This window comes from Meles meles, chromosome 12 (assembly GCF_922984935.1).
Source record: "Meles meles chromosome 12, mMelMel3.1 paternal haplotype, whole genome shotgun sequence".
In the NCBI taxonomy this organism is placed as follows: Eukaryota; Metazoa; Chordata; class Mammalia; order Carnivora; family Mustelidae; genus Meles; species Meles meles.
The window spans coordinates 46,297,028-46,310,765 of record NC_060077.1 but is presented as its reverse complement, the minus strand read 5'-3'; the positions used below and the strand labels follow the sequence as shown (position 1 = coordinate 46,310,765).

Below are 13,738 nucleotides of genomic sequence, written 5' to 3'. Positions count from 1 at the left end.
AACACAATATTATAGACAGCCCCACTTCTGTCTTCAACTGGCAGGAAAAGAGCTTCTGTTTTCTTCTACCAAATTGTCAATGAGATTTCACACAAGTCTTTTATAGACTATGTATTGAGCAAAGAAATATAAGTGAGGAAAACATCACCTGCGGCAAAAGTCTTCCCTACAACCTGCAAAGATAAAGCCAGTGGCTTCACAACATTCTTATTCCAGGTCAGGTCCTGAGCTCCACTTAAATTGATTGCAGAATTAGCTGGACTGAGAATTGGCGAATCTTGAAAATGAAAGAGGTTGTTCAAATTAGAAACTATTTTATATGCAGGAAGGAAGTTAATTCAGTAAGAATGAGGTGAGAGAAAGCAGATTGTAAAATTTCAGTTTTATCCTTGACCTATTTTAAGAAAGTCAGTTTCTCTGTATTTGGCTTTTACTTTCTTTTTATATATTTTACAAAAATTCCACTAGAAGATACTATGTGGTGGGTACCAGCCTAAGCACTTTAAATAGATTAATTCACTTAATCCCTATAAAAACTCAAAAAGGTGGGTAGTACCACCTTAAGGAGTAGTTGTCATTTAACTCCATCAAAGTCATATGATGTGGTATCAAGGATATCATTATGTGCTATATTAGAACTATCTCCACAGTTCCCCTTAAAGTCGTATTTTAATGAGATATATTTATCTATATTCAGATGACTGTCATTTGAAAGGTGCACTGCAAACTAAGTCATTGCAAGGTAGGAGAAAGAGCTTTTCTCTGAAGGAAATTTTCTTTAATTTTCAGAGGAAACTTGAATTAATTTACCTATGCCAGGTACATCCAAAAGAAGGTTCCTATTTAGATTCAGAAAATAATTCAGCCCAGAAAAACCACATGCCAGAGACAGACTATGGGGACCATAAACACTGAAGCCAACGAGAGTTTTCCAAAATGAGTATAGACTCCCCAATCCCTGATTCTACTCTGCCAGAACAGCTTAAACATTAATACCAGCAAGTGTCAAAAGGGGCCATTAAAACTCTCTGAGAGTTTGAAAAGAAAAAGTGCTCCAAAGAGCAGGATATTGATGGTACTACGTTAGGAATTATCTTAAAGGGGGAAAAAAAAAAGGTATTCAGGAGAGCCTGGGTACCTCTGTCAGTTAAGCATCTGCCTTTGGCTCAGGTCATGATCTCAGGGTCCTGGGACAGAGCCCTGCGTCCCTCTCTCTCTGGCCCCCCAACCCCACTCATGGCTCTCTCTTGCTCACTCCCGCTCTCTCAAGTAAGTAAATATAACTTAAAAAAAAAAGTATTCATATCACAGTATGATTCCTGATGCTCTAATGAGTGCTCCTCATAGGAACTCAAAAAATTGAAATGGTTCCCTACTGGCTCAGTAGAGTTAACATGCCTCTCTGAGGTCAGGGCTTACCACCAGGGAGTGATTTTTAGTCTACAGGAAGAGCAGAAGCCAGAAACTGCACAGACAACATTACAACGTGCAGGAAACTGGAAGATAGTGTTTCATGTCTTAACAGAGAAACTTACAGGATAGGAATCCCAGGTAAGTTTGCTATGCTGTTAAATAGTTTGGTCGTTATGTTTCAGGTCACAGTTGTATTGTTTGGAACAAAGCTAGTAATTTACTATAGTAGTTTATATACTATAGTAGTTTATATAATTTTGGTGTATTTCTAATACTCCAGGTAAACAAAAATACATAGGTAAAATGTAGCTTACAAATTATGAAGAGCAGTGATTCACCTTATTTTTTTCCAAGTCACTGAATTCAAATTAGCAGAGGCCAATATTTTTAAAATAATGAAAAAGAACAAAGTTAATGTATAGGATTGAATCTTCAGATATATAAGCAATAACCAATAGATAAAATGCCTATAGAAATACACAAAACTCTATGCAGAAAACTTTGCAGTACTTCTTAATATAACATCTGGGATTTGTTTCAACATATTGAGGGAAAGAAGGAGAGAGAAAGTAAGATTAAGTAATATTGGCCATGTGCTCATAATTTTGAAACTGGGTGATAGGTCCATGGTGTTGGTACATTATATTAGTCTATTTTTAAAAGTTATTTAAATTCCAGTTAATATACAGATACAGTACAGTACAGATACTGATACAGTAGTATCAGTTTCAGGTATACAATATAGTGATTCAACAATTCCATACAATATCCAGTGCTCATCACAACATGTGCACTCATTAATCCCTACCGCCTATTTAACCCATCCTCCCTTCTGGTAAACATCAGTTTGTTTTCTATAGTTAAGAGTCTGTTTCTTGGTTTGTCTTTCTCTCACTCTTTTTTTTCCCTTTGCTTGTTTTGTTTCTTAAAGTCCACATGAATGAAATCATATGACATTTGTCTTTCTCTGACTTGTTTAACATAATAACTCTAGCTCCATCCATGTTGTTGCAAATGGCAAGATTTCATTCTTTGTTATGGCTGAGTAATATTCCATTGTGTGTGTGTGTGCATATGTTGTGTGTGTGTGTGTGTATACCACATTTTCTTTATCCATTCATCAGTTGATGGATTTTGGGCTGTTGCCATAATTCAGCTATTGTAGGTAGTGCCGCTATAAACACTGAGGTGCATGTATCCTTTGTATTAGTATTTTTGTATTCTTCGGGTAAATACCTAGTGGTCCAATTGCTAGATCATAGGGTAGTTTAATTTTTACCTTTTTGAAGAACCTCCATACTGTTTTCCACAGTGGCTTCTCCGGTTTGCATTCCCACCAACAGTGCACAAATATTTCCCTTTCTTCACATCCTTGCCAACACCTGTTGTTTCTTATGTTGTTGGTTTTAGTCATTCTGACAGGTATGAGGTTGATATCTCATTGTAGTTTTGATTTGCATTTCACTGATCAGTGATGTTGAGCATCTTTTCATGTGTCTATTGGCCATCTGTACGTCTTTTTTGGGAAAATGTCTATTTGTGTCTTCTGCCCATTTTTTAATTGGATTATCTGTCTTTTGAGTGTTGAGTTTCATAAATTCTTTGTGTATTTTGGATACTAACCCTTTATCAGATATGTCATGCAAATATCTTGCCCCACTCCATAGTTACCTTTTAGTTTTGTTGATTGATAGTCTGTCTTATATGTATTTTAACTTTTCATATTAAAGATTTCTAAAAATTAAAAAAACACTTCTGAAGTTCATGAAAATAGACCTGAACAAATGTCAAGACATACCATGTTTCTGAGAAGGAACATTCGATGTCAAAAAGATGAAATAAAAAAAAAAAAAAGATGAAATCAATCTAAGTTAATTTACAAATATAATGTGATCCTAGAAAAATACCAAAAGGTATAGATATTATTAGAATTACTATAAGAATCATTAGAATATTTAAAATAGGCAAATTGATGTGACATTGATATAAAAAACAAATACACAAGGATAGCTGGAAAACATTCTGAAAAATAGGAGAAATGAGTCTACTATGATGACATAATAAGGCTTACTATAAAACCTTAGTCAATAAATACTGTGGTCTTGGTCCATTAGCAGACAAACAGAATAATAGATTTAAAAAGATAGTAAGAAATAGATGCAAATACACAAGAGAATTTAGTATCAGGTAAAGGTAGCAGCTCAAAGCAGCAATGAAGATGAGCCATTCAATAAAGTGTATTGAGGCAATTTGATATGTAAAAAAAAAATTAAGATTGACCCACATCTTACACTAAACACCAAAGTCAAATGACTAAAGATATACACTTGAGAGCTGAAGATACAGAAATAACAGGAAACAACACAGAAAAGTTGATTATCACCTTAAAATGGAAAAGGCCAGACTATTGTTCAAAACATGGAAGCCATTAGAAAAAGGTTTATATATTCAGCTACATTAAAATTTAAGAAATCTGTATGATAAAACACTCTAACCATGCAAGCAGTAGCTAGAAGAGAACTGGAGTGGCCATCTCAGAAAACAGAAGGTTTAAGACAAAATTTATTATTAGAGAAAAAGAAGGGGTATTTTATATTGATAAAAGGATTAACCCATAACAATTAAAAGTATATATGCACCTAACAATACAGCCCCAAATTCATGAAGCAAAGACTGATGAATTGAAGGGAGAAATAGGCAACTCAATAGTAATAGGTGAGACTGTAATATTCCACTTTCAATAATGAACGAGAAACTAGGGAGATTATTAACAAGGAAACAAAAGACTTAAGACATTATAAATCAACTAGACTTAACTGATATCAATAAAACATTCTCCCAACAAAAGCAGAATACACATTCTTCTCAAGTGCACAAGGGAACACTCTGTAGGACAGACAATCTGTTAGATGTTAAAACGAGCCTCGATAAAATTAAAGGAAATGAAATCTTGCAAATTATATTCTCTGACTTCAATGGCCTCAAATAAGCAATCAGTAACTGAAGGAAATCTGAAAAACTCACAAATATGTGGAAATTAACAACACACTCTTAAATAACCAACAGGTCAAAGAAGAAATCACAAGGGAAATTAGATACCACTTTAAGGTAAATGAAAATGAAAACACAATGTATGGAAACTTATGAGATACTGGTAAAGAAGTGTTCAGAGGGAAATTTATGGCTGTAAGTACCTATATTAAAACAAAAGAAAGATCTCAAAGAAATAACTAGCCACTACCTTTAAAAAACTAGAAAAAGAAGAGCAAACTAAATCCAAAATAAGCAGATGAAAAGTAATAAAGACTACAACAGAAATGAATGAATAGGGAATACAGAAACTATCGCAAAAATCAACAAAACCAAGTTTGCTCTTTGAGTAGCGTAATGAAATTGACAAACTTTTAGTAGACTGTACAAGTAAAAAAGAGAAAAGATATAAATTACTAAAATAAAAAATGGACAGGAGGGCATCACTGGCAACCTAACTTCTAGGAAAAGTTATGAAGGAATACTGTGAACAACTGTATGCCATTATTACAGACTTAATTTTGTCCATACCTGCCACAACCTCCTCTGCCCACCCCCAAAACTATTTTTAAGTCCTAGTACCTTAGAATGTGAAGCTGTTTGGAGATAGGATCTTTAAAGAGGTAATCAAGGTTAAATGAAGTCATAAGGGTGGGGTGTTAACCTGACTGGTATTCTTTTTTTTTTTTTTTTCCAAAATTTTTATTTATTTGAGAGAGAGAGTGAAAGGGAGAAGCAGACTCCACACTGAGCAGAGAGACTGATGCGGGGATCAATCCAAGGACCAAAAGATCATGATCTGAGCTGAAGGTAGATGCTTAACCAGCTGAGCCACTCAGGTGCCCCTGACTGGTGTTCTTAAAAGAAGAGGAAGAGAAACCAGGGATGTGCACACACAGAGGAAGGGCCATGTGAAGACAGAGCAAGAAGGCAACTATTTGCAAGCCAAGGAGACAGACCTCAGGAAAACCGATCATACTGTACCTCGATCTTTCCTGGACTTGCAGCCTCCAGAACTTTCAGGAAATAAATATCCTTTATTTAGACCACTCAGTCTATGATATTTTGTTATGGCATCCTTAGCATACCAGTATTTAATTAGATCACTCAGATGAAATGGACAAAAAAGAAAATACTAAGGAATAGACTACGAAATGACTAGGCTAATAAATGAGTTCACCAAAGTTCCAGGATATATCAAGATACAAAAATTAATGAATAGCACTGAGAGTCCAGAAGGAAACCATTGCATTTTATGGGCAATTAAGTTTTGACAGGAGTGCCAAGAAAATTCAATGGGTTAAAACAAACAAACAAACAAACAAACAGTATTTCAACAAATAATTATGGGACAACTGGATATTGACATGCAAAAGAATAAACTTGGATCTCTTTCTCACATATACAAAAATTAACCAAAAACGGATTATAGATCTAAACGTAAGAGCTAAAACTATACCGTTCTTTTTTTTGTAACAGGTTTTTAAAAAAAATTTATTTATTTTCTTTTCAATGTTCCAGAATTCATTGTTCACACCCAGTGAACATTCATTCATTGCACCACACCCAGTGCTTCATGCAATACATGCCCTCCACAATACCCATCACCAGGCTCACTCAACCCCCCACCGTATACCACTCTTTGAGAAGAAAACACAAAAGTAAATATTCATGGCCTCAGATTAGGCAATAGTTTCTTATTTGTGACACTGAAAGCACAAGCAACAAAAGAAAAAATAAATAAATCAAACTTCATGAAAATTTTAAAATAAATTGTGCTTCAAAGAACACCATCAAGAGAGTGAAAAGACAACCCATGGGTGGAAAAAATACTTGCAACTCATATATTTGATAAAGGACTTGTATCCAGTACATTTATATACTTTCTAATACCCTTATAACTCAAAATGGAAAGCTAAATAACCCAATTGGAAAATGGACAAATTATTTGTATAGACATTTCTCCAAAGAAGATGTACAAATAGCCAAAAAACACATGAAAAAATGCTCATCATTAGCCATTGGAGAAATACAAATCAAAACCACAATGAGATATTACTTCATGTTCGCTAGAATGTCTAAAATTAAAAAAAAAAAAAAGACAATGAAGAGTGTTGGTAAGGATATGGAGAAACTAGAACCCTCACACATTGTTGGTAGAAATGTAAAATGGTACAGACACTTAGGAAAATAATTCCTCAGATGGATATACATAGTTATCATATGACCCAGTAATTGCATTCACAGGTATGAAATGAAAACTAAGTGAAAACATATTTCCACACAAAAATCTATACACAAATGTTCATAGCAGCATTATTCCTAATAGCCCCAAAGTGGAAACAACCTAAATGTCTATAAACTGATAAATAGATAAATAAAATGTGCATATGCATGAAATGGGATTTTGTTCAGCAGTAAAAAAGAATGAAGTACTGTTACATACTACATGGGTGGACCTTGAAAATAACATGCCAGATAAAAGAGACCAGTCACAAAAGGCCATATGTTATATGATTCCATTTATATGAAATGCCCAGAATGGATACATTCATAGAAATAGAAAGCAGATTTGTAGTCCCTGGGTTTTGGCAGTGGAGAGCTGAAATAGAGTGACTGAAATGGATACAGTTTCTCATGGAGTGATGTTCTGAAGTTTCTGTGGTGATAATTGCACAGTTCTGTGAGTATACTAAAAAACATTAATTGTACACTGTTAATGGGTAAATTATAAGATATATGAATTATATCTCAATAAGGCTGTTATTTTAAAAACACTATAAGCAAAATTACAAACCAGGGATAATATTTATAACTTACTTTTACTATGTTCCTGTCAACAGAAGTCAACAAGAAAAAAGATTACTGTTGGATATCCTTTGTTGCCACATACCACTTCCCTTTGGCCCATCTTTGATTTCAGCAGGAGGTATGGTGGATGGTTTTGTGGGTCAGTTTCCTGGGGGCAGCATCTTACCTCAAGCTCATAACCAGCATCTTTGAGTTTTTTATCTCAGGGGCTGCTTCAAGGTCATCAAGCTCTTAGTGTGGTCCAGAAGTGTGAGGAAGTGTAACAGCTCTGGGGCAGCCCTCAACTAATGGAGGATTAAGAATAAATGTCCTAGCTTTCCATTCTTTGGAAGGATAATTCTGGGAGACATTCTGCCTGCTTCTTCGAGCACCTGGTAGATTCAAGCCCTCCGGGTTTACAGCAACCACACAGAAAGCACACTCTTTTTTGGCTTACTCCTGCTTGTAGGGATCACCTCTCAAATAAGCTACTCGCACCCAAATCCTTTCTTTCGGCTCTGATTCCAGCAGAACCCAAATGACGACAAGCAAGTCAAGGTAAAGGAACTTGGAGTTCATAGAAAGAAGATGCAAATAGTTTTTAAACAAACGCAAAGATGCTCAATGTCAACAACAAGGAAAGTGCAAATTAAAAACTACACTCAGATATTATTTTTCACCCGTGAGATTGACAAAATCCAAAAGTTCAAAAATAAACTTTGTTAGTGAGCTGTTGTAGAAATACAAACTGACACACATCTTCCAGTAGAACCTCTATGGAAAGTAATTTACAGCATTTGTAGGAATTACAAATGAATCCATGTTTGACCCCGCAATTCCTGAGTATTTATGTACTGTGAGAAATAATACATATGGAGGTTATTCATTGTTGCATTGTTTAAAAACAATATAAATGCCCATCAGTAGGGGATAGGGCAAATAAATAATGGCACAGCCACAGAGCGTGATAATATGCAACAGTAAAACAATGAGGAAGTTCTATTGATTTGGAAAGATTTCTAAGAGATAACTGTATGAAAAAGCAAAGTGCAGAACAAAATGCTGTCTTTGGAGTTAAAAAAAAGGTATGAAAATAAGAATCCATGCTTGTGCCTGCTTGAACAGATATAAAGAAAATCTAGAAAGATACAGGAGAAACATGTGACTAGAGATCACCTATAGAAATGAGGGGGGATGGAAAGAGAGACTTCACTGAGTATATATGATACAGTGTAACTTTATGTGTACCTGTATATTTCTAAAATGTAAATGTTTCAAAACAGTGTAATGAAGTTTTAAGAAATATAGAAAATAGTTATGTGTAGATGGACAACTGGCATCAGAAATACTTAATTGTACAAAGTGAGCATTTATTATAGTATTAGATTACAGTGATTTTATTTATTTATTTTTAAAGATTTTATTTATTTATTTATTTGAGATAGAGAGCACAAGCAGGGAGAAGGAGCAGAGGGAGAGGAAGAGGCTCCCTGCTGAGCAGAGAGCTGGGTGCAGGGCTGGATCCTAGAACCCTGGGATTGTGACCTGAACCAAAGGTAGATGCTTAACCAAATGAGACAACCAGGCATCCCTGCACATAGTGATTTTAAAGGGTAATTCCATTTCAACAAAACTGCTTTTGCCAAGTCACCAATGATCTAATCCCCAAATCCAGGAGACTCTTTTCAATAGCTTTCAGACTGAATCCCACTGCTACGTTTATTTACTTATTCAACGATTATTTATGGAGCACTTACCATTTGTCAAGAAACTTGCTAGGATCTACAGGTTTTATGTTCAACAAGGCAAGCGCTGTCTTTGTGCAACTTTTCTTCTGTCTACTAAAGTACTGGTGTTCTGCACTTTTTTATTTATCTCAGGACAATGTGTTAAGACTCCATGGTTTCACTTTGAATTTTTAAAAATTTATTTCATGTATGTTGTTTGTCTAATGTCACTTCATTAACATTTTTATTTATTTATTTATTTGACAGAGAGAGAGATGACAAGTAGAGAGGCAGGCAGAGAGAGAGAGAGGGAAGCAGGCTCCCTGCTGAGCAGAGAGCCCGATGCGGGGCTCGATCCCAGGACCCTGAGATCATGACCTGAGCCGAAGGCAGAGGCTTTAACCCACTGAGCCACCCAGGCGCCCCTTCATTAACAAATTTTGGAACGTATCAATTATAGAATAATCAGAAAGGACAGATGTGCATTAGATAAATTCAGGGTGAACTTTCCAAAATGTAAATCCCATTATGTTATTCCCTAATCTTTACCACTTTGCACTTGCTTCTATTCTTGAATTTATCGTGGATGGTGACATTGGCATATTTAGCATCTAACACTAGTGGTTTTGATTATTTGTAAGTCGTCCCCAGTGTCCAAAATGTAACAGCCTGTGATTCTGCTCATACTCAAACATGGATTAAACCCTAGGCTGTTGTACATGGTGTTTAGATAACCAGTAAGCAGCCAACTGCCTGATTCTCTCTACTAGTGATTTCATATCCATTTAAAGGAGGAACCTGTAAGCACTGGAAGAATCTCAAACTTGGAAAGTTCCTTGAGCAAGTCACAGCTCTGCTTTCTATGTTGTGGTTTATAGCTTCTTGTTTCTCCCACTAAGTCACGAGCTCCTTGAGGGCATTCCCAGCTCCTGGCACAATGTCTGTCATATTGTGGCCAAAGAACTAAAACGGGGAGGGGGAGGAAGGAGGAAGGAAGCCTAAACAATCTCCTTATCCTCTTTATGCAATAGTTCAATAACTCTCTGTTAGCCCAAAACCCCTGGGGTGGGTGGGGGGGGGAGACTTTTGCATAGTAAGTAGAAAGAGTTTGAATTCTAATTTTGCCATTTACTAGCTTTTTTCCACAAAGTACTAACCCTTTCTGAGATTCTGTTTCATGATCTGAAAAGTGGTATCTACCTCACCATAACAATGAACATATTTAGTATAGTGTCTGGAACACAGTAGATATTCAGTAAATCTTAGTTTTGCTAAACCTTTTTTTTTAAGTAGGCTCCATACCCAATTCCGGGCTTGAACTCATGACTCTGAAATCAAAAGTCGCATGCCAGCCAGGCTATTTGGCCATTTGGCTAAATCTTAAGAGTTTTCCAGATGATTGAGAACTTAAATCTTTACTATCACTCTTTCTGCCCTTGACACCTGCATAAAATGTGGATTACATAATTTGCTTCTTTCGCACGTAAGTACACTGGACCTATTTTTTAAAAAAAATTTTATTTATTTATTTTTTTCAGCGTAACAGTATTCATTGTTTTTGCACAACACCCAGTGCTCCATGCAATACATGCCCTCCCCACTACCCACCACCTGGTTCCCCCAACCTCCCACCCCCGCCCCTGCAAAACCCTCAGGTTGTTTTTCAGAGTCCATAGTCTCTCATGGTTCGCCTCCCCTTCCAATTTCCCTCAACTTCCTTCTCCTCTCCATCTCCCAATGTCCTCCATGTCATTTATTATGCTCACTGGACCTATTTTCAAATTCAGACTGCAACTAATGTTCTCCTAATAAGATACCATATTCCTATTAATGTACTATGAGGCTGCATTAGTTATTTCTGTCAACTGTGTTTTACTTTTGACTCAATTGAAACACAAGTCCCCCTAAAATTAATACTAAACAAGATACTTCCTAATCTGTTCTTATGCTGTTGATTTTTTAAAATAGCCCTAAGTATAATTAACAATAAATGCACATACTCAAACAATTTGATAACTTTTTATGTATATATACGTTTTTGAAATCATCACTGAAGACAACACAGTGAACATACTTATCACCCCAAATCTCCTTGTTTTTTTAAAAATATTTTTAAATTCTTTTTTAAAGATTTTATTTATTTGACAGTAAGAGATAGCAAGAGGGAGAGAGCACAAACAGGGGGAGTGGCAGAGAGACGGAGAGGGAGAAGCAGGCTCCCCACTGAGCAAGGAGTCTGATTGTGGGAGGGGGCTCAATCCTAGGACACTAGGATCACAACCTGAGCTGAAAGCATGTGCTTAACTGACTGAGCCACCCAGGCATCCCACCCCACCTCCTTGTAATCCCTCCCTCCTATGTCTTTCTTGCTCTCCCATCCCCAAGTGAACACTGGTTGTCACTCTAAATTAGTTCGCATTTTCTAAACTTACATACACACAGACTGACACAATATTACTTTCTCTTTTGTCTGGCTTCTTTCGCTCACAATTATTATTTTCAGATTCATCCATGCTGTTATGAGTATCAATAACTCATTACTGTTTAGTGAGTTGTATTACATTGTATGGACATATAGCAATGGATAAATATTCACCTGCAGGGAAATTTGGGTTATTTCCAGTTTTTGCCATTACAAATAAGGCCGATATGAACATTTGTGCAAAAGTTTTTATATGGACTATATTTTCTTTCTCTTGGGTAAATATCTAGGAATGGAATGGCTAGACTATATGATAGGTATATGTTTAACTTTTAAAGAAACTACCAAACTGATTCCCAAAGTGGTTTTACTATTTTATGTTCTCAGCAGTGTATTAGAGTTCCAAATCCTTCATATCAATGCTTGATATAATCAGCCCTATAATTTTAGCTATTCTAATAAATGTGTAGTGATATCTCATTATTTTTATTTGTGTTTTGCTAATGACTAATGGTGTTAAGTATCTTTTCACATGCTTAGTTGCCATCCATCTATCTTTTGTCCATTTTAAAAACTGGTTTATTTTCTTATTATTGAGTTTTTTAAAGGTCTTTTTTCTAAATACAATTCCTATATATCTTTTGCAAGAGTTTTCACCCAGTCTGTGGCCTGTCTTTTCATTTTCTTACTAGTGTCTTCTAAGAAGAATTTCTTAATTTTAATGAAGTCTAATTTATCAATTTGTTCTTTTGTGGATTTTGTTTTTGATGCTATATCTAAGAAATCTTTGCCTAACCTCACAGATACTTTTCCTTATGTTTTCTTTTTTTTTTTAAAGATTTTATTTATTTATTTGACAGATAGAGATCACAAGTAGGGAGAGAGGCAGGCAGAGAGAGAGAGAGAGAGAGGAGGAAGCAGGCTCCCTGCCAAGCAGAGAGCCCGATGCGGGACTCGATCCCAGGACCCTGAGATCATGACCTGAGCTGAAGGCAGCAGCTTAAACCACTGAGCCACCCAGGCGCCCTTCCTTATGTTTTCTTATAGAAGTTATATATTTTGTAGTTTTATAGTTAAGCCTATGATCTACTTGAGTTAATTTTGTATGTGGTGTGAGATAAAGATTGAAGTTCATGTTTATGCATATGGATATCCAATTGTTCCAGCACTATTTGTTAAGAAGGTTATCCTTTCTAGGGAAGCCTGGGTGGCTCAGTCAGTTAAGCCACTGCCTTCCGCTTAGGTTATGATCCCAGGGTCCTGAGATCGAGTTCCGCATTGGGGCTCCTTGCTCAGTGGGAAATCTGCTTCTCTCTCTGCCTCTGCCTGCTTGTGCTCTTGCTCTCTCTCTCTCTCTCTCTCTGACAAATAAATAAATAAAATCATTTACAAAAAATTTTATCTTTTCTTTACTGCATGCATTGCCTTTGTTCCTTTGTTAAATATACATTTATGTGTGTGAATTTATTTCCAGAATTTCTATTCTGTTCCATTGATCTATCTGTATGTATTTACACCAGTACCACATTGTTTTGATTATTGCAACTTTATAATAATTCTTCAAATCAAGTAGTGTTAGTTTCCAGTTTTGTTCTCTTTTTCAGAGCTGCTTTTGCTATTTTAAGTCATTTTAATTTCCATATGAATTTTAGAATTCACTTGTCAAATTCTACCCAAAAAAGCCTCTGGAATTTCGGTTTGGATTGTGTTGAATCTACAGGTCAATTTAGAGAGAACTGACATTTTAACAATCTTGGTTTTTCAACCCATGAACAAGAGATCTCTCTCCAATTTATTTAGGTTTTCTTTACTTCCTCTCAGCTTTGCATTCTAGTTTTTAGGCTATAGTTTTTTCACACTTTCCCTCAGACTTATCCCTATTATTTCATATTTTTATTATATATATGTGCTTCTGTGTATTATAAATGAGCCACTCTTACTTTAAAATTTTTAATTTCTGGGGCACTGGGTGGCTCAGTGGGTTAAAGCCTCTGCTTTTGGCTCAGGTCATGATTCCAGGGTCCTGGGATCGAGCCCCACATCCAGCTCTCTGCTCAGTGGGGAGCCTGTTTCTCCCCCTCTTTCTCTGCCTGCCTCTCTGCCTACTCGTGATCTCTGTCAAATAAATAAATAAAATCTTAAAAAAAAAACAAAAACAAAAAACCAGCCACCACCTGTTCTCAGTGATCAAACAAAATTTTTTTTTTATTTTTTTTAAAGATTTTATTTATTTATTTGACAGAGAGAGATCACAAGTAGGCAGAGAGGCAAGCAGAGAGAGTGAGAGGGAAGCAGGCTCCCTGCCAAGCAGAGAGCCCGATGCGGGACTCGATCCCAGGACCCTGAGATCATGACC

The 13,738-nt window shown here is 36.0% G+C and overlaps 1 protein-coding gene across 1 annotated transcript in view; it reads right to left on the bottom strand.

Moving 5' to 3' along the window:
* GREB1L (GREB1 like retinoic acid receptor coactivator) overlaps nucleotides 1-13,738 on the bottom strand; it is a 146,788-nt gene that overhangs the window by 82,807 nt on the left and 50,243 nt on the right. The window contains exon 8 of the mRNA XM_046025774.1: nucleotides 149-277. Within this exon, the coding sequence (XP_045881730.1) occupies nucleotides 149-277 (129 nt within the window). The remainder of the gene's footprint in view (nucleotides 1-148; nucleotides 278-13,738) is intronic.